Source organism: Cyprinus carpio, chromosome B8 (assembly GCF_018340385.1).
Source record: "Cyprinus carpio isolate SPL01 chromosome B8, ASM1834038v1, whole genome shotgun sequence".
NCBI lineage: Eukaryota > Metazoa > Chordata > Actinopteri > Cypriniformes > Cyprinidae > Cyprinus > Cyprinus carpio.
The window spans coordinates 13,562,200-13,582,672 of record NC_056604.1 but is presented as its reverse complement, the minus strand read 5'-3'; the positions used below and the strand labels follow the sequence as shown (position 1 = coordinate 13,582,672).

The following is a 20,473-nucleotide window of genomic DNA, read 5'->3' as shown; positions in this document are numbered from 1 at the left end:
TTGTCCATATCTTTTCACATCGCCTTTTCTAAACAATTAACAAATGTTTATGCCAGTCAACCCCATTGATCATACGGTTCTTGTACTTCATGTAAAATAAATATGGCATCTATTCAGACCAAGGCCAATGGACAAATTTAAACAAAGTTTGGCTGTTCCAAGATCAGCCGTCAAGAAAAAAAAACAAACCCAAACAAACACACAGAGTACAGGTTGGCATGTTAAATGAATGATGTATTTTTGCTTTTTTTTTTTTTAATCACTGAGCATCATATACAGAGGCATAGAATAACTGTAAACCAGAACTGAAAAAGACAGAGAAGATTTATGTACAAATACAAAATTAATCAGTCAGTCTTTCTCCCAGAGAAGGAAGGAAGGTATGCTGGTGAAAGGAAAAGAAAAAAGAAAGATGGCAGGATGGAGAGGTATTGGGTACCGACACACACTGATTCCCTTATAAATATTTTTGTCATCCACACCTGGATTGTGAGAAATGTGGCGCATGGTGAGTACTGCAGGCTTTTCCTGGGGTCAGTTTGCGGGGGGTGTGTGTTTGTGTGTATATATGTTGCAGTGTATGGCTCATAACAGCAGGCAGCCGCTTCTCTTCTTGCGCTTGCGGACCTGCAGCGCCGCCCTGGTGGCCATCTCAAACACCTCCCGCACTCCGTCTTTAGTTTTAGCCGAACACTCTAAATATCCAAACGCACTGATCCTGTTAGCCATGTCACGGCCCTCCTCAGGTTTTACAGGTTCCTGGAACATACACATATATTATGAGAGGCAACATTCTTTCATGAAATACTTTAACTGGTTTGTTTCATTAATCCATCAAAAGTGACAGTAAAGACATTTACAATGTTACAAAAGATTTATATTTCAAATAAATTGTTCATTTTGAATACAATATTTTACAGATTTATACAGCCCTGTCAATATTTGAGTATGTGTGTGTGTGTGTGTGTGTGTGTTTGTGTGTATGTGTGTGTGTTTGTGTGTGTGTGACCCTGGAGCACAAAACCAGTCTTAAGTCGCTGGGGTATGTTTGTAGCAACAGCCAAAAATGAATTGTAGGGGTCAAAATTATAGATTTTTTTTTTTAATGCCAAAAATCATTAGGATATGAAGTAAAGATCATGTTCCATTAAGATATTTTGTAAATTTTCTACCGTAAATGTATCAAAATGTAATTTTTGATTAGTAATATGCATTGCTAAGTACTTCATTTGGATAAATTTAAATGCGATTTTCTTAATATTTAGATTTTTTTGCATCCTCAGATTCCAGATATTCAAATAATTGTATCTCGACCAAATATTGTCCTATTCTAACAAACCATACATCAATGGAAAGCTTATTCATTCAGCTTTCACATTATGTATAAATGTCAATTTTGAAAAATTGACACTTAAGACTGGTTTTGTGGTCCAGGGTCACACACACATACACATTATTCTGACTAGTATGGAAGTTTCACTACTGCTTATGGCTTACTCTTACAAACACCCTTGAGTATGAAGCAATCCCTGAGGGCAGCTTTATCCCCACAGGAAACAGCTGCATTTCCATTTTCTTTTGTGGCTGTCAGAGACAGGAAGTGTCCTGTTTGTTAAGGCAAAGGCCAATAAAAGGCCTCTGCTGTCTCTCTACTTCAAGTTACTATGGCAACACCTGTTTAACACATCCATACACACACACACACACACACACACACGTCATACCTGTTTCATCTTGATCAGCTCCCTGCGCGTGTGTTCATCATTCCGCAGGTCCTTTTTATTGCCCACAAGGATGATGGGAACATTGGGGCAGAAATGTTTTACCTCTGGCGTCCATTTCTCTGGAATATTCTCTAGAAGAGACCAGAAAAAAAGTGAATGCAACCTGAAGATATAGATAGATATATATATATATATATATATATATATATATATATACACACACACACACACACATACACACACACACATATTTATCAGTGCTGTCAAACGATTAATCACATCCAAAATTAAAGTTTTTGTTTACATAATAAATGTATGTGCTGTGTATATTATGTAAATATAAATACACACAAATGCATGTATATATTTTAGAAACATGTTGTTTATATATTAAATATATTTATTTATAATATAAATGATATGAATATAAATATAGACCAAAACATTGTAAATATATATATACACTATATGTGTGTAATTATATGTAATTTTTTCCCCAGAATTCTCAAATGAACAAAGTTCAAAAGAACAGCGTTTTGAAATAAAAAATATATTTTGTAACATTTAAATAAATGTAATGCCTCCTTGTTGAATAAAAGTGTTAATTTCATTAAAAAAAATAAATGTAAACATAAAAATCTTACTGACTACAAACTTTTGTACGATGCGTACGTGTGTAGTTAAGTACCTAAACTATCTGGACTATCTATAGAGAAGCACATCAGAATAACATCTGTGTCTGGATACGACAATGGCCTCAACCGATCATAGTCTTCCTGACCAGCTGTATCCCATAGAGCCAACTCCACCTGAGAGACAGAGAGAGAGAGAGAGAGAGAGAGAGAGAGATGCAGATACTTCAGTATTGTTTGTCAGCTGAAGGTATGAACTGAACTTTGAGTGGCCTGAATGTCAATGTCAGTGGCCATAAATATAAAAACCATTTAGAAACCTGAGGCTATTTAAAGAAATAACTGCAGACAACACTTGACTTCTCTCATAAAATGTCCAAGCATGTCTGTTCAAGATGGCCACAAATTTGGGTTAAAAACATGACAAGCTGCAGGAACACTCTATTTCCCTCTCTCAAGCAAACATACACATTCTCAGCATTCCACAAAATGAGGAAGAAGGACTGTGTAAAAGACTATTTCAGGATAACTCACCTGTTTGCCATCCACCTCTATGTCAGCGATGTAGTTTTCGAACACTGTGGGCACGTAGACCTCGGGGAACTGATCTTTACTGAACACAATCAGCAAGCAGGTTTTCCCACAGGCTCCATCTCCCACAATCACCAGCTTCTTACGGATAGCTGCCATCACTACAGAAAGCAAGAGAAGAGATTTTACCATTAGAAATGGTTAAAATGGAATAAATAAATAAATATATAAATGTATATATTGTATTTAATGACAATAATGATCAGCTGTATATTATGTCACTTATTATATAGGCTATTTAACAAATAATAAAATTAAATTGTTCATTAGTTTAAACTGTAAATATTAGTGTACATGAATGAATAGAATTGTATACATTAGCTTAAACTGTATATATTACCTTAAATAAATAAATAATTAGTATATTAGCTAAGAAAGATAGTCCATTATAAGAACTGTAACAAAAAAGATCCCACGATGGTGATGAAATATCCAGTTTAGCAGTGATTCTACAAGCATTAAAAAAAAAATAATAATAATAATAATAATTGTTGCAGAGAGCCACAACATACAGTTCATCCTTATAAGTGTCATAACAGTTTGTTTCACATGAATGAACCGCTGTGGTTTGAGACACACAACACAATAGTGTAGCAGAAACTGTTCCAAGATCAATCCTGCATTTATGCAGAATCAGGAGGCCAAAATGCTGATCAAGGACCTAACTGACCCACAAAATGAACATCACACTGGAATGAAATGAGCACATTTTGTTCTAGGCCTTATTTGGGAGCGGTTTTTGCATACACACAGACAGAAACAAATCCAGAGCATGAAAACTATGGAAAAATATAGTAAGAGAAAGAGAGAGACTTTCCTGCCCCACCCTTTTCTTCCTTTTCCAGCAATTTGGAGGAAAAAAAGGACACGATGGCCCAAAAACGTCACAGCCAAAGAACATACACACACAGCCACACATTTTTCTTTAAATAGGGCCAATCCAGCCAGCTGTCCGCATTTAAGCAGGACATACACGCAGAACAGCAGTGCTGCCATACAGTAGCCCAATGAACGGGATTACATGATTTTGGCTTCTGTGAGTGACAGCAGACTGAGAGAAATTCAGAACATGTCAAACATAGGTATACAGAAATCTATAAACACAAGTTGAGATTTACTACCTCAACACACCAGTCCAGCAGCAAGCACAAAAACTATTTGTTTGGCCTTGAATCACAGTAATACCACAGTTTGGTAATACCATTGTTTTTTTGACATTGTTTGATAATATTTAATAATACTGTGGTATTATTATTAAATATCATTTTGGATATGTGCCATGGCAATACCAATTTAGGACATTTGCTGTGCTTTTGTATATGGTATTCTCTGAATGTAAATGTATAAAAATGCCTACCATAAAGTATCAAAGTACTAAGGTATTACTATACTGTTCAAAAGTTTGGGGTCAGTAAAGTTTTAAATTGTAATAATATTTAACAATATTATGGTTTTATTGTATTTTTGATCAAATAAATTCTGCCTTGGTGAGCATATCTTTCCAACTTTTGGATTTACCTTTAAAATAAAGTAAAATAAAATAAAGTCTTCACTGTAGTGTGTGTGAAGAGATTCACAAATTAATGAATGACTCAACATTTTATTACTGTGGTTTCAAACTAAAGTCAGACTAAAGTGTGCGGCTTTATAATGAGACATTTGGATTGGATGGTCACAGGAAGTTGTCAGCTGTACCTGAAACAGGCAGCACACCCACACATTGAACTTCAAAAATCACAGGACATGTTCTGAGAGAGAGAAAAGAACCGAAACAGGTCAGTGCTATTCTTGAACGTACATCCCTGGAGAAAGAAATGCGTTCTTGGTGACGGCAGCCTGGTTTCTCACATGCACACATTATCTCACAAGCCCTTCAATCACACCATTTAAACAAAAGTGGCTTTTTGAAACAGTTCAGACGAACTCAAAAGTTTACAAAACTGAGGAATTAATTCACTGAAAATAGAAAAAAATGACAACACAATCTGTGATATGTCATACTGGGAATTTCCCACAGTGCTTGCTCTGGGAATGCTGTCCCGTCTCTGAAGGCACAATGAGGAAACATTTCCTTAACCTCTGGTGGCAGGATTAGAAGGGGCTCACTTCCTGTTCTGACAACTCCCTTCCTGTTCAAACACAGGCTCCAAAAAACTATTACATCTTTTAAATTAAAAAGACTGCAGCCCTCATAAATCACACAGCTGCATCTGAGAGTAAAACACTGTTTTTCAGTTAGTTTTAGTAATTTTAGTACTTCAACTTAAAGGGATAGTTTACCCAAAAATGAAAATTTGATGTTTATCTGCTTACCCCCAAAGCATCCAAGATGTAGGTGACTTTGTTTCTTCAGTAGAATACAAATAATGATTTTTAACTCCAGCGGTTGCAGTCTGTCGGTCGTATAATGCATGGCAATGGTAACAAAATCTATGAGAGCAATTCGTTCTCATTTTGAACGAATCTTTAATGTGACTCGGGAAGAACGAGCCGTCTCGGTAAGTGTTTCGTTCAGTCGTGCATGTGCAACATCCTATAGGTTCTGCACTGAATTAGTTCACGTTTCGAGTCTTCGGGTTTGAGTCGTTTGTTCATCATGTGACAGCCTCATAAGCTAAACCTATGCAGTCTGAGGGAAAAAGACTTAATAATAATAATATAACAACCAACTCTTAAGTTTATTACCTTTGTTACCATATTCAGTGTTATGGAAAAGAACCATCATGACAGAAATTCACACATTTATAAACTGTTAGAAATAAAAAGCTACAATTTGAGACCAGAAACGCATCATGTAACTGTAAAAGTAAATATTAATAACTATCCACCCATTTGTAAGGAAAGTTGTAAATTAACTAATTTCTCTATCCAATGCTGTCACGTCACGTGTCAAAAGAACGAACGACTCAAACCGGAAGACTCGAGAGATGAACTAATCAATTCTCTTTCCGGCTCAGACTGCATTGGTTAAGTTTATGGGTTTGTAACATGATGAAATAACGACTCCAACCTGAAGACTTGTCAGATATAAGAGGTGAGGTGAGCTAATCATAGACTAAAGACCCAGGTAAACATTTTTTTTCTTCTGTTTCTTATTCCATTATAGTTTTGTATTGTTTGTAGTGTGATCAACGTTTGCATAAGTAGTAGATGTTTTAGGTAAGTAGCACATAACATTTTCATTATAATAGATATATATATATATATTTTGCTATATGATGCTATTCACAACCCTAACATCCAGAGAATCAAAGACTTGTTGAGTCAAGTACTGGACTGAATCAGCAGGAGTTAATCAGAAGAAAATGAGAAAAAGTGTGTTTCATTATGATTGATAAGAAACTATAATAGCTAGATACAACCTGGATATGGAAAGTGAATGAGATTTAAATTGGATTCAGGAGGGGGTTCAGTCCTTCTGCTTCAAAGATTTCCATAAGTGATCATGGGAAAATTGAGTCCAGTCCATCATGACAGCCTTCTTCCCGCCAAACCCACCATAGAAATGACACACACACTAAACAGGCCCCAGGAGTGCATTTCAGGGGTGTGTAGTGCATGAGCAGACACTTTAAATGCTTTCAATTGGCCTTGAGCCACAGGAACTGTGGACTGATGGGTCTGTAATACAGCTGGGCAGCATATTGAATATTCATGATAGATTTGCAACAATTTGGCTGGTGATATCAAATTAAGCAACACCGTTGTCATGTCACGCTGTTCAGGGAACACGCTGGAGTCACATGGAAATGTTTAACAGTCTTTGATTTAAGGAAACACTGGGAATAATCCACAACAGGAGCCTGAGCAACACACATAAACAACAGGCATACCAGACAGAGACAGACTGCACAGACTAGGACTTAAATACAGGGAATGATTGGGGAAACACGTGCATGGGATGACTAATCAAACTAACAAGACAGAACGAGGACAGGAACGAGACCAAATAAGGAAACATAGGAAGGACTACGGGGGCAAAACGGTTCCAAAAGTCTGACAATTCACGCCCTCCCGGAAGGTGTGTCCTTGCATCGTAGCAACAACAGAGGGAGGCATGGGTGGGAACTTGGGAGGAGGCTCAGGAGGAGAATGTATATCTGGGAGGGGGCCGGCAGACAGAGTCCAGGGAGGTGACGATGGAGGGAGGAGCCAGGGAGGAGACAGGAGGGGCTTAAAACAGGAGGAGCCAAGCTGGACCCAGGCCACAGCCATGATGTTGACCCACAGTGGAGACGGCGGAGGGATGAGCCATGGAGGAGGAATGGCCACCGACTCCAGGGGATGGACCAACGGCGGTGGAGCAGGTGGCAGAGGAGCTTGAGGTGCAGACAGAGAGCCAACATGCCAGGGGGATTCAGAGGATCCTGGGGCCAGGGTGGAGCAGAGGGGTCTGGCGACAGAGGCAGAGATCCAGAGATCTGCGGCGGAGCAACTGTGGACCAAGGTGGAGCTGGCGGGAGGAAGGAACCCAACTGAGCCAGTGGGACGGAGCGACGAGGTGCAGCCGGAAGAGTGTAGTCCAGAGGCGATGATAGGTCGAAGCCCGACCAAGGCAGAGCCAGAGGGACAAGGGAGCCCGGTGGAGCTGATGGATCGACGAGTAACGGTGGAGGCGAGGGAGCTAGGAGCCGAGGTGGAGCCGCTGGGTCTATGGGCCAAAGCGGAGTCCGGGCCTCAGAGGCTGGAGGATGGCAGACCCATGGAGCTCGCACAGTATAGATTATTGGCTGAGGGTGGGCAGAGGGGATGTCAGACGACAGTGGTGGAGGAGGCAGGAGCAGGTGGGTGTGTGGGCATTTTGTGTTTGCACGATTGCACAATACACTACTTTTAAATTCATTATTGAATTTTGTGCATAATGCGATTAAATCGCAGAAATTCATGTGATAAATAGCGATCAAAATTTTTTAATCGTTTCCCAGCACTAATATATATATATATATATATATATATATATATATATATATATATATATATATATACACACACACACATACACACACACATATACACATAGTGGGGAAAATATTTATTTGATCCCCTGCTGACTTCGTAAGTTTGCCCACTTATATACAAAGAAATGAAGGGTCCGTTATTTTTATGGTAGGTTTATTTTAGTGAAAAAAGTGAAGTGAAAGTGACACAGTACAGCCAAGTATGGTGACCCATACTCAGAATTCGTGCTCTGCATTTAACCTATCCAAAGTGCACACACACAGCGGTGAACACACATACACCGTGAACACACACCCGGAGCAGTGGGCAGCCATTTATGCTGCGGTGCTCGGGGAGCAGTTGGGGGTTCAGTGCCTTGCTCAAGGGCACCTCAGTCGTGGTATTGCCGGCCCGAGACTCAAACCCACAACCTTGGGGTTAAGAGTCAAACTCTCTAACCATTTAGGCCACGACTTCCCCACGTATAGAGACAGAATATCAACCAAAAAAATCCAGAAAAAAACATATTATATAAAGGTTAGAAACTGATTTGCATTTCAGTGGGTGAAATAAGTTGTGCTCGTGTGAGACCGAACTTTCGTTCTGTCTCTATCTCGCGTGCACAAAGACCTCAGACATATTGGGTACATGAGTAAAATGAAATGGTGCTGAGTGATGCCTGCTGGCCTGGTTCCTGTGAGTCCTTAGAAAGTAACGGATGATGTGAGCACCGGTAAGAGTGTGTCTGGAGGATGATGTGAATATATGATGCCTGCAGTGGGAGCCGCAGCACTCAGAGCTCTGTGAAACATGTGTCTGAACCTCACGGGCAAGCTGTAAAATCACTCTGCAGCACTCGGCCTCTGCCTGAAGCTCAAACCAACTCTTTGCACAACGACCCTGTTTATTAGGGATGAGCAAAATTACATTTTTGAATTTGAATAGTTTGGTAAGCAGTCTGACCTGGAAGTCCTGTATATAGGGCTGTTATGATATGAGATTTTCACTATACGATTATTGTGGCTTAAAAAATTCACGATATTGACATTATTGCGATTTCTATAGAAATTCTGAAAAAATGGCATCAACCAAACTCATATTTAATTGTAAATTTTGGGTTTTCTCTTTTTTAAACAATGAATCACACAAAATATGGCATAGTTCGTAACTGTGACTTTAACAAGTGTACAAACAGAACTTACAGCTAACTTTTTCTATAGAGTGTATTCGCCTGTCATCTCCTCTGAAATGATTTTGTGTGGCATTGGTAGCTACACACTGCATTGCTGCCTTCATTTTATAACAGGTGTCATTTAGCAATAATGTGCAATTCCACCACCTACTATGTTAAAATGTGCTAACCTGATACTGGTGCTGGATTATTAACAGTTCTCATGTGTGTAGCATTAACATTATATCAAGATTTCATTTTTTAAATATCATGATTATTGTTAATACTGGTATACTGGGACACCTCCAGACCTGTATAATTAAGGCCCCTTCATACAAAAGAAGAATAACTATAATGATAACTATATTACCATCCACACCGACAGACAAAAAATCTCTGTTTATTATAAGCAAATGCTGCAGTTTTGTCATAACTACTGCTTTAAATGCTCCAGTTCTTTTAAAGTGGGATGGATTCTGATTGACTGTCAATTTTTAGACTTTTAGAATTTTCTTCAGCTGGAAAACATTGTTGCTAAATTGATTCCAGCGTTATCGTTCCTCTGTGTCATTATCATTCTTGTGGTGTGGACTTCTGTTCTCATAGAATTAAAATGATTATTAAAACTTAGTAAATGTAGTAGTCTCTATACATATACGGTAACATATACCGACCTGAATGAATGAGCCTTTAGGCTGGTTTTGGGTTTACCTGACCCTTATCGGATGAGTTAAGGATATATTTTTGCATTCAAAAACAGCTGGACAGAGTGCACCTGAACAGGATCCTTTATTTAAAAGTTAGTGAAGGTACTATTGTTTCAAAAGCTTTGTTAAAAAAGCAACACTTCTAGCAAGCCATTCAAATAATAAATAAATAAATGAATAAACGCACAAAAAAATATAAATCATGAGATATAACTCAATTGATTTTAAAGAGGCACTACAGAGGTTTTGCAAAGTAAAAATTTAATTTAAAAATTTAATTTAATTGAGCATCTATAAAAAATAAAAAAAATAAAATAATGCTCAGAATTGTTCTTTAATGTGCAATCTTAATACTAGATGTGAACAGGGTCAGAATCAAAATTAATCTTGATGTAACAACTGACATGAACTGAACTGTTATTTTCAGCAGGAATCTCACTGATCTGTATGCATCTGAGGAAATTTCACTCAGTATGAACAGGTAAAGAAGATAAATCTCTCTTGCCAGGAAATCTAACAGGAACTTCAATATACTTAAACCCACTGGAGCACATTAGAAATATTTAATGGGCTATAAGTATTTATTTAATAAGGTGAAGCTCTGCCATCAACTCACAGCTAATCTCACAATTAATGACCTGTAGAGATCATCAGGGGTCCACTGAGACCTTCAAGACTGCACCTCACACAAACACAGTGGAGCACACACTTCTCCTTTTGCCAATAGATCACAGTTTAATATATAAAACAAACACAAATTAAAATTCAGGCAAAGCTGAATTTAACCAGTAGGACTTTGGAAAGCATCTGCTGATTTGTGTCCTCAATGATCCTGTGAGAAGGTCAATCTCCACCAAAAACTCATTGACTCCACATTCCTTATCTTCGTCTTACTCCCCTTACTTTTTGATTGAACCACCAAAACACTTTCAGATAAGGAGCATCTCTTGCTGTGTTTTTCTAGTAGGTGGTGGTCTGAATCTGCAAACAGAGCCACTGTCGATCTGGCAAAAGAGCGTCATAGTTTTATAAGTAAAACATTGCCAAGTTTGGTTATATAAACATTGCAGCAAATGGCAAAATTTTGGCAAGTTCCATGGGATAATATCTAATAATAATAATTATAATAATAATAAAAAGAGGATACTTCAGTTTGTATTGAATGTGTAATTATTCTTTCCCTTCATAACCTAAAATATGAATCACATCATCCTAAAGAAGCTTCTAGAGTCCTAAAAGTCTTAACAGTGATCACACCTGCATAAACAGTGTAACTGTACACCCCTATGTGCCAATAAACTGAACACACATCAAGACTAGAGAATATGTTAGGTAGAACTGTTAGGTGGGGACAGTTAAAACTTCTGTAATAATTTACTCAATTTCATGTCGTTTGAAACCTGTAGATGTTTTTTTTTCTTTCTTTTTTTCTGGGTAACAAAGATGATGATATTTTGAAGAATGTGTTTTAGTCAATAAGATGAAAGTCAGTGCTGTTTTAGATTCTGCTGACTTCCGTTGTATGGGCAAAAATATAAAATCACTTTAAAGTATCTTCTTTTGTGTTCCACACAAGTCATACAGGTTTGGAACAATTTGAGGGTTAGTAAAAAGATTTTCTTTTTCGCCTCAACTATCCCTTTATTAAACAAAAACATTAGTAAATAGCTCTCAGTGTCTTACAGAAGGTGGAAACACACAGAGCTAGTCAAACACAAATAGCTCATCCTCTGTTGTTTTCACTGCTGGGTCTAATAATTAAAGATATTTATCTTAGAGCACACATTGACTATTGTATTAATGCTGATCTAGGATCATTCTCAATTCTTTAATCCAACCTTGACTCAAAGCTAAAAACAGATGAGAGCTGTCCTCAGGTTAGTGTATGAAGGCTGTTGGGTGTCTGGATTGTGTGGAATCTGCACTCATGCTGGGCAGGTTAAGAATGTTTCAGCTTAATCAGAGACCTTAACTTGAGAATGTGTGTGTGTGTGGTGGATCATCACAAAACAAAGTTTTTTTTATTTTTTTGCAAAGTTGTTTATCAATGGTGTACACTTCCGTTGAAGCCATCAGCCTGCATCTTTAAGTTTTTATTAGTGAAATTCCTGGTGAAAAACTACATTACCCATGATTCTGCTAAGAAATTTCCACCAGTCATGCCAAAGAACTGAGAATGATTTTATCCCATCGCTATTAAACTATTTAAACACATATTGCAATAAATCTAAAATCTGTTTCTATAATGATCTTTAAATCGAGTGTTATATTTTTCTCTTTTGTTTTTAATTGGTTTGTCATTTGCAATGTTTTTAGGACTGTTAAATACACAGTCTTGTACTTTTTTCTTCTTGCTGAAATTTCAAATACTTCTTAGGAAGTCTGTAATGCTGTGATTCACCTTTGTTGTTTTAGTTCACAGCTTTAACTTTCAATCTGCCGCAGTTTTACTTTGCAAAAACTGGAATGGTACGATTTAAGCCAGTTTAAGGTTTTCAAAGATTAACATTTAAAATACAGAAAATGAACAACAAATTATTTTCAAGTAAGTCAAATTATTATTTTAAGTGCATGTCAGTCATCAGTAATCGCATACACAACAAATCAACAATGACGCCACATTAGCCAAAACAAATCAATATTATTCTACCTTCAGCCACAACAATCAACAATTACTCCACACCAGCAACAACAATCACTAATTACCCAGCACCCTTTTTTCTTATCACCTGTGTGAGATGTCATGTGACACAATGGGCCTCATTTACAAAATGAACGTACGACAGAAAATTGGGCGTATGGTCGTTTCAAAGCAAAACTTGGAATTTATCGATATGGATGTGAGCGGTGGCTACGATCAAATCTCACGTCTGGTCTCAGCTCATGTACGCAAGTGATATTCGAATGACGATTGTTTTCTGCCGCCACATTTATCAACATACGATAATTCGTATCACCGTATCATTTGATCAATCTCAATGAGAATGGCGGCATATGAATGTTTCATGAATCACACGTGAACTCTGTCGTAAGTTGATTTGTGCACACGGATCTGCGCTCGTTTCTACATTAGACTGATAAATGAGGCCCAATAAGTGTGTGTTTGTGTAGAAAGCCAGATGAGGTATTTTACAAACCACTTGCTGAAGCCCAATCCTGATGACACTTGCTGCAGATTGTCAGATTGCTACAGCAACACTTTTATTACAGGATTCATTGACCCTGAGGGTGATAGCCAATCAACAGCAAACGCCAGACACAAGCAACTGCCTCACGCTTCTGTGGAGCAGCAGCGGATCCTTAGATCAGATTCTCCACACGACAGGACAGAGAAGAGCACAGAAGATTAAACTCTAATTTAAAGGCCTCCTGAGGCCTCGCTGATGTTTGGCTTCCTTATCACACTGTGAGAGTAAACACTTCCAGTGTATCACATGCATCAAGGCGGGAAATCAGAAATAAATACAGCACAACTTTAAATAAAGTTCTTCTTCTTAAGTTTAATAGAACAGATTAATATCAGACAGCTGTAAATAATGACTGCGCATTTCTAAGCGATGAGTTTGTCTCTGATTTCAGCTTCCAAAGAAAGAAAAAAGAAAAGCCGCAGCCTAGCAAAACAGAATGGACAGATTTCTCCAAACTAAAAGGACAGAAAAAGCAGAAGGGTCTGACCTACTTGAATGTTTGTTCTTGTTCCTAGAGAGGGGGGAGTTGGAGAGGAGAAAAAGAGGGTGTCCTAATTAAAAACCGTCCTTTCTTCCTCCTCTCCTCTACTCATTTTTCCCTCTTTCTCACACGATCAGGTCGCCATCAGAGAGTAAATGGACTGTAGCCCAGAGGGTTAAGACTGACCTGAAAACAGCTCTCCATGGACAATCACTCAAAACCAGTGGCACTGCACACTTACAACTGATCTTTAAGCAGTGAGAAAGTGTATGAAAAGTAGCAGCTACTAGTTCAACACAGTCTCACTCCCAACTCGTCACATACTGATACCTGGTCAGGACACTTTGGCGTAGCTTTTTGATGCACAGGCTACCCCTTTAGCGTCATTTTTCGAAGTGCAGGGTCCTCCATCGCTTCAAATAAGAAACCCTTAGCATCAATATGGAGACGCAAAAGGCTTATCGTCATGATTAAATTAAATATTAGGCAATAATATTGCCATTATTGCATATATGTTGGGGTGTGACTTTTCAATGTAAACTGTCACAACAGTTTTATTGCACTATTTACACATTTATGAGCAGGTAACCCAACCCCTGCCCCTTAACCTACCATTTGTCAATAAAACACAAGATATAACAGGCAGATACAACTACCGTCATAATTTATATAAAAATATATATATATATATATATATATATATATTATATTCCAAGTCTTTCAAGGCAAAACGATTGATTTGTGAGAGGAATAGCTGCGACTGCCGTCTCCGTCCACCGTAAAGCTCTTCCTGTGTGCTATATCTGTGCGCAAATGTAAAAAATGCCGCCAGAAGAAACGTTTAACAGAGTGGGATCATTTTAAGCGATGACACTAAAAAAGCGATGCCAAGGGGTCCTGACCAAGCTTCAATATTTGACGAGTTGGGAGTGAGACTGTGTTGACTAGTTTGGACATGTCCGGTTCTCTCCATTTTTACAGTGAGTAGTCACAATTCTGAATACTCCTATTTTCAGCATAAAGAATCTGCTTTCCTTTTTCAGCAGAATGACACATGGGAATCCAGCTGTATTAATGCTGACCTTTGTGAGATCAAGGGTTTTTAACCTTATTCAGGTCAAGGACCACTTGGTGGTTAAAGAGACAGAGCAAGGAATCCAGAGTGGGATGGGATGAGAAAGAACCATGAGCTGGGATTTGATCTCAGATCAATCAATGTTCAACTTGCGCTGCAACTTTTTATTTACATAGCTTGTAAATAGCTTATTTACATTATATGCACACTACATTTCAAAATTTTGGGGTTGGTAAAATAAATGTTTTCGATTTAATTAAATTCATTAAAGATTCATTAAAGCTGAATTTATTTGGTCAAAAAATACTGCAAAAAATAATACTGTGACATATCACAATCTAAACGAAATAAAATTTCTAATTTTATATATTTATTCCTCATTGCAAATTTAAATTTTTAGCAGCAATTATTCCAGTTTTCAGTGTCACATGGTTCTTTAAAAATCATTTTAATATGCTGATTTGGGGCTCAAGTAACATTTCTTATCATCATATATTAAAATGGTTGTGCTTATTAATATTATTTGTTGAAACCAAAAAAAAAAAAAAACCATTTTATATGATTCTTTGATAAATTGAAAGTTTAAAAGAACATCATTAACAGGATTTTTTCATTTTGTCTATGTGGTGTTTTTAATATGCTTTTAGACAAACCATATTTTCTCCTAAAAACTGTACTTTCCCAAAGGCAGTCCCAGAAATGCTGTTTGAAACAGCCTTTTTTTGCAACGTCACAAAAATTAATAACAAATCACGTCAAGGGATCCTATCATTAGCATATAATTAACCATGCTGTGAAGCAGGAGGTCTAATGAGAATGCAGCCAGGATTATCTGTATATTTTTCTGTAGATGTTTCGCTAACTGTTGATATTTTTCACTATTTTCATGATGGTATGTGCTGTTAGCACTTATTTATTTGTATTTCGAACCGCTAACTTGAATAACAACCTGCGGCAACAGTGTAAAAGTAGCCCACAGTCAGACACACCTCTCCCGCATTAGTGTCTGCTCTTCACTCGCAGGCAAGTAGTTTTTACTGTAGTAGTGATTTACAAATTATTGGGTGTTGTATTCTAATGTTGTGTGTTCATCATAAATGGGGCGGAGTCTCTTCGCGCAAAGACTTCAACCATTGGCTCTGGCTTCAGCCAATTGTTAATGACTTACATTTCAAAATAAAACTTTATAAATTAAACATTGCTTCTAATTGATCTAAAATAAAATATGCTATATAAATAAATATTCTCAGTGAGAGCAGAGTCCAAAGCTCGTGGACCGGAGTTTGAACCTCTGCTTAATAAATGGGAATCCCCCACGAGCTCTCCCATGAGCCGTCCCAGTGCAGTGCAAAGATTTTACTCTATCGCTTTGTTTTAAGCAACAGGGGCTTCCCGGGGGTTGGAAATTCGCAGGGTAGGAGGAGGTAGTGATGCTGGGTGTAACTAAAAAAGGTGCCATCGTCCGGTACAGTCCGGTTGGGGAGTTACGGAATGGGCTGGCTTGGCGATCTCATATCGCATTCTCTTATTAACTGCAACTTTCTTTACCACGCTATTCAGCGTCATTCACGCCGTGCAGTCAGTTTCGCTGGTTAAGGTTAGAGTCAGGTGTGGGGTAGGATTAGGGGTTAGCATTTTTTGCAGCATAGGAAATTGACAGTGTGATTGACACAACCAATAAAATCTTTAGAATCAGTTGTGGGGTGGAGTTTGTGCTGAAGTGGATTGGGAGATAAATTGTACATGCGTGTCATGTGCCTGTCTGTCCACCCCATTTTGGAGTTCCCTCCCTCATTTGGAGATCTCCAGGCTGCAGTTATACCCTTCTCTTCGCGGGTGTGAACTGGAATCACAAACTTGGCTGCATTCGAGTCTTCAATGCATTTTGAAGACACAACATCATCAAGTGAGCAACTTTAATGAATGTTTCAGTAGCCACTGTAGTTGTATCCACAGTCGCTAGTAAAAACATAGTTTTTATCAGTCATTATCCGTGGATCAGGAGACCTTGGCTGGTGTGGCTAAGTGTAGGCTAATTTGCGTATTCATAGATCCATGTATAGTAAATGAGGCAAGGGTCACATTACATTACACATGACAAGGGTTACATTCAAGCTATTTAAAGGCATGAGAAAATTAGTTTCACATGAAAAAACATTTAAATGTCATTTTGACAATCAAAGATGAGTTTTAAGGGACAAAATTTTTAACTACAGGGGGACTTTAAATAATAAATTTTATTATCAATTTTGATCAATTTAATTTTAATATATCCTTGTTAAATAAAAGTATTCATTTCTTCCTACAATCATTCACTCTCTCTCTCATATGACCCAAACATTTTTTTTTTTTACATTACCTGTGGCTCATGGGTACAAAATAGATCCAGAAGCTCATTAACAATCAATGTTCTTGCTGGTGGATCCAAGCGTTCCTCTATTTCACAAATTTCTGATACCACAGGAGCAGAAAACAGCCCAGAGGACACAACATCATTCAGACACACCTTCAGGACATCCACTTGATTTTACCAAGCAGGAAGCCACCCTTAAAACATTCTGCTTATATAAGATAAATGTAAACAAACAAACCTCCCAGTCTGTTTAATCCTCGTAAACACATAATTTTAAGATAAAACGTCAGCTCTGTTTTGATTATTTTACTATTATTCAGCATGTGCAGTGTTAGCATCACAAATGTTATTTGTGGCTCAGTGCCCACTAAAGCACTGAAGGCTGCTTCCGTATCAAACCGGTGTGCCTCACTTTGATGCTTGGACAGTGAGCTGAATAATGACCCAGATATCGACCTGCACCTCTCATACACAGAGAGTGGTGTGGCAGCGGGCCCACACCTGTTGGCAATGCTAAGGTGGCACAGAAGACGCAGCCTCCCTAGTATGACTGGCATACTTAGACATTCTTATCAAGAGAGACTAGTGCTCTTCAGACCCTCCACTCCTTTTCTGCCTCCGTTTATCTTGGTCACACTCATCAGATTAAAAAAATGGTAGATAGATAAGCAGTAAGTCATGCTCTTTCAGTGTATACAGTGAATATTCCAGTTCTCAGTAGGCACAAAAATGCTATCTAGGTAGGCAGATCAATATGTTTTGTGCCACAGCCATTGAGACCTGGAGATGTAAATGCTGTCCTTACATGGTGGTGGTCTTTTTCAGAGAGACTTGCTCGAAAATTCCTGCTGAAATGTGGCCTCTTCCTTCCCAAACACAGCGAGGGAGGTTTCCTATAACAGTCACTGCTTTAAACACAAACACCTGAATCACTCCTGTCTAACAAGTTTTTAAATGAACCATATGGTTATTTTGCTTTCAGTAGCCTACAAAACAGACCAGGACCAGCTGTTTTGTCCAAAACACATTTGGGTCAATGACAAACAAGGAAATCCTGGATTACAGAAAGTCTTGTATTTCTAATGGTTTCATACATTTTTTAAAAACATTGACTCTGTTTTCTAAAAAACAACTAAACTTAATATATTTCAAGCGATGTAGCAATCAAGCATGAAGTAAGCCTACTAAAATTTTTAAAATTAAACATTTATTAAATTATATTCAAAAATAAAGTAAATACATTTCATATTTTTATCAATAATTATTTAATTTAAAATATCATTTTAGTACATAAAAATAAAATGTTTTTTTTTTTTTTTTTAATTACTACCTATTTATCTTACAACTAACTTCTTACTCCAACATTTCCTCTCCTCAAGAAATTCCTAAGCAGTTTTGTTTTCGTGTCATGTGACGTCGACATGGCGGCGTTCATGAGGAGGCGACCTGCTCCATATAGAAAACAAAAAATCTTTTTTTTCTGGAAGATTTAAGTCAAGTTAGTGTACATTTTAATCATATTACTTAAAAGTTATGTTTAAAACTTTTGCTATTAATAAAAACTTAAGTGCCCATTTAACATTTCCTTTCAAAAATGAATGACCATCACTTCATTAACACAAAATTAAAATAAATAAATAAGTAAAAGTTTGGCATGAATGCGCCTCAGCGCACAACCGTGAAACATGAACCCACACTAAAAAAGTTAGTTGTTTTATTTCGAGGCGCGGTCTTTCATCTTCAAGTTTCATTCATGAACGCTCATCTATGTGCCTTTATGAGCGTTTTATATTGTAATGTTTGCATTTCTGAACTGAACTACGACCTCGTGGACCAAACACAACAATGTGAGGTGTTCAACAGGGGTGTTGCCTCACACTCTCATGCCAAATCCATCTGAATCCAGTGCTGTGGTCAAAAACAAACACTGCGCTACCGAGCTGCGCGTGAAAACAGGTGGTGACCACCGCGAAACACGCCGCAACTTCGCCGACGATTTGCGTCCTAATAGATCACAGTCAGATCTGTCGGTGTGTGTGCTTTCCAGGCTTTTAAAGAAACACGTCAAGTTGTTGATCTTCATTAAAGACGCTTTTCTGAAGCCAACACCTACTTCTTTTCTCCCTGCAGAAGTGTTAAGCCATGAAAGGGCTCTTGGTTTGTCCACGATCTAATCAGAACTAATAACAACCCTCAATGCTTTCAAAATGAACTCTTACCTTCTTATCAAACTGAAGTTTCGTCGCTAAAGGTTTCGTTTTTGCTTGGCGCAGTGTGTGTTCAAGTGTTTGGCTGGCCGTGGAGGAGCGGAGCGCTGCCGTTAGATCCTCCCACAGACCACGGACACAGGCGGCTGGAGTTCTCTCTGCCCGATCGCGATTGGCTCGAAGGGAGGTGCTGCCGGTTACAGCCGCGCCCCCAGCCGTTAAAACAGAATGACATCATTGGCACGAGCGGCGGCGGGGGGTTGAGGTGTGGGCGCAGCGCGAGCAGGACCAGTCGACTGAATTCCAAATGCACCATATGCAGTTCTGTATACCTCCTGAGTGAATCAGTGTTTTGATTCGGATATTTGTTATAAAGCGATCGATCCAGTTCACAAAACCGGTCTGAATGAATCATTCACGAATCATTCCAATCGTTTCTGAAACATGACTCACCGACTCATTGAACCGAGCTCATTTCAGCAGGTCCGATTCGAATAAGAATAAGATGACACCGTGATGCTTATGTATGACCGAGTAGAACTGGTTTTATTCATAGCATTTTATTCATTTTCAGCCGAATATTATGAACTTTGATATTGTTTATTGCAAATACAAGTTCTTTGTAAGTCCGAAATTACTGCTTGTGTGATTAATCTTGGCTGTAAATTGCGAAAACTGGATGCATTAGATAAAAAAAAATACTGCGATATTATTAAAATTATAAATCGAAAGCCGTAAAACGCCGTTGGTATGTCATGTAAGGACCACTTTATGCATATAACTACTGTTCCCAGAAGAAGGGAAACAAGGTACAACACATGACTATGGGATATCGCGCTCTTGCGCCATCTGCTGAAGAGTGAAGAAACCTTTTTTTTTTTTTTTTTTTTTTTTTATTATGCTTATAAACAGAACAGAGATGACAATAATTGCATAAACGTTGTATACAATATACAAAATGTTTCAAAATGTATCAGTGTCATCAGAACACATAAGAAAGTAAATGAAGAAAAGAAAAGTAAGAAAAAAAACAATTATGATGATTGGTAAGACATATAACAATGGTGAAATAAGAAAAACTAAAGAGTAAAAAAAAGATTTGTAAGAATTATAAATGTGGTTAAGATGTTAATTTATACATCAGTTAGATGTACTTATTTACATTGAAGATGTTCTCCTTAAAACTGACAGATGCAGTATTAAGATACATTTTTCAACTCTTTGAAAAAAACCAAGAAAAATTGGTTTGTTATTAGTGAACTTACACTTATGGATATTACATTTGCCAAGAAAATAAATTAAATTTATGACAAAACAAGCTTTATTTTTTTGTATAGGATCAAAATCAAAGTATCCGAAAATAATGTCTTTAAGGGTTTAGTATATATCTTGCTGGATATTTTCCT

General features: G+C 37.8%; 1 protein-coding gene across 1 annotated transcript; it reads right to left on the bottom strand.

The window, feature by feature from the left end:
- Positions 1 to 216: 216 nt before the first annotated feature.
- Positions 217 to 19,238, bottom strand: LOC109095610 (rho-related GTP-binding protein RhoA-D). Its single transcript, XM_042729844.1, has 5 exons — positions 19,080 to 19,238; positions 2,891 to 3,048; positions 2,413 to 2,533; positions 1,725 to 1,855; positions 217 to 759 (listed from the first exon to the last, which is right to left on the bottom strand). Exons 2-5 carry the CDS (start codon positions 3,044 to 3,046, stop codon positions 586 to 588), a joined length of 582 nt encoding a protein of 193 aa, XP_042585778.1. The 5' UTR covers positions 3,047 to 3,048; positions 19,080 to 19,238; the 3' UTR covers positions 217 to 585.
- Positions 19,239 to 20,473: the final 1,235 nt, after the last annotated feature.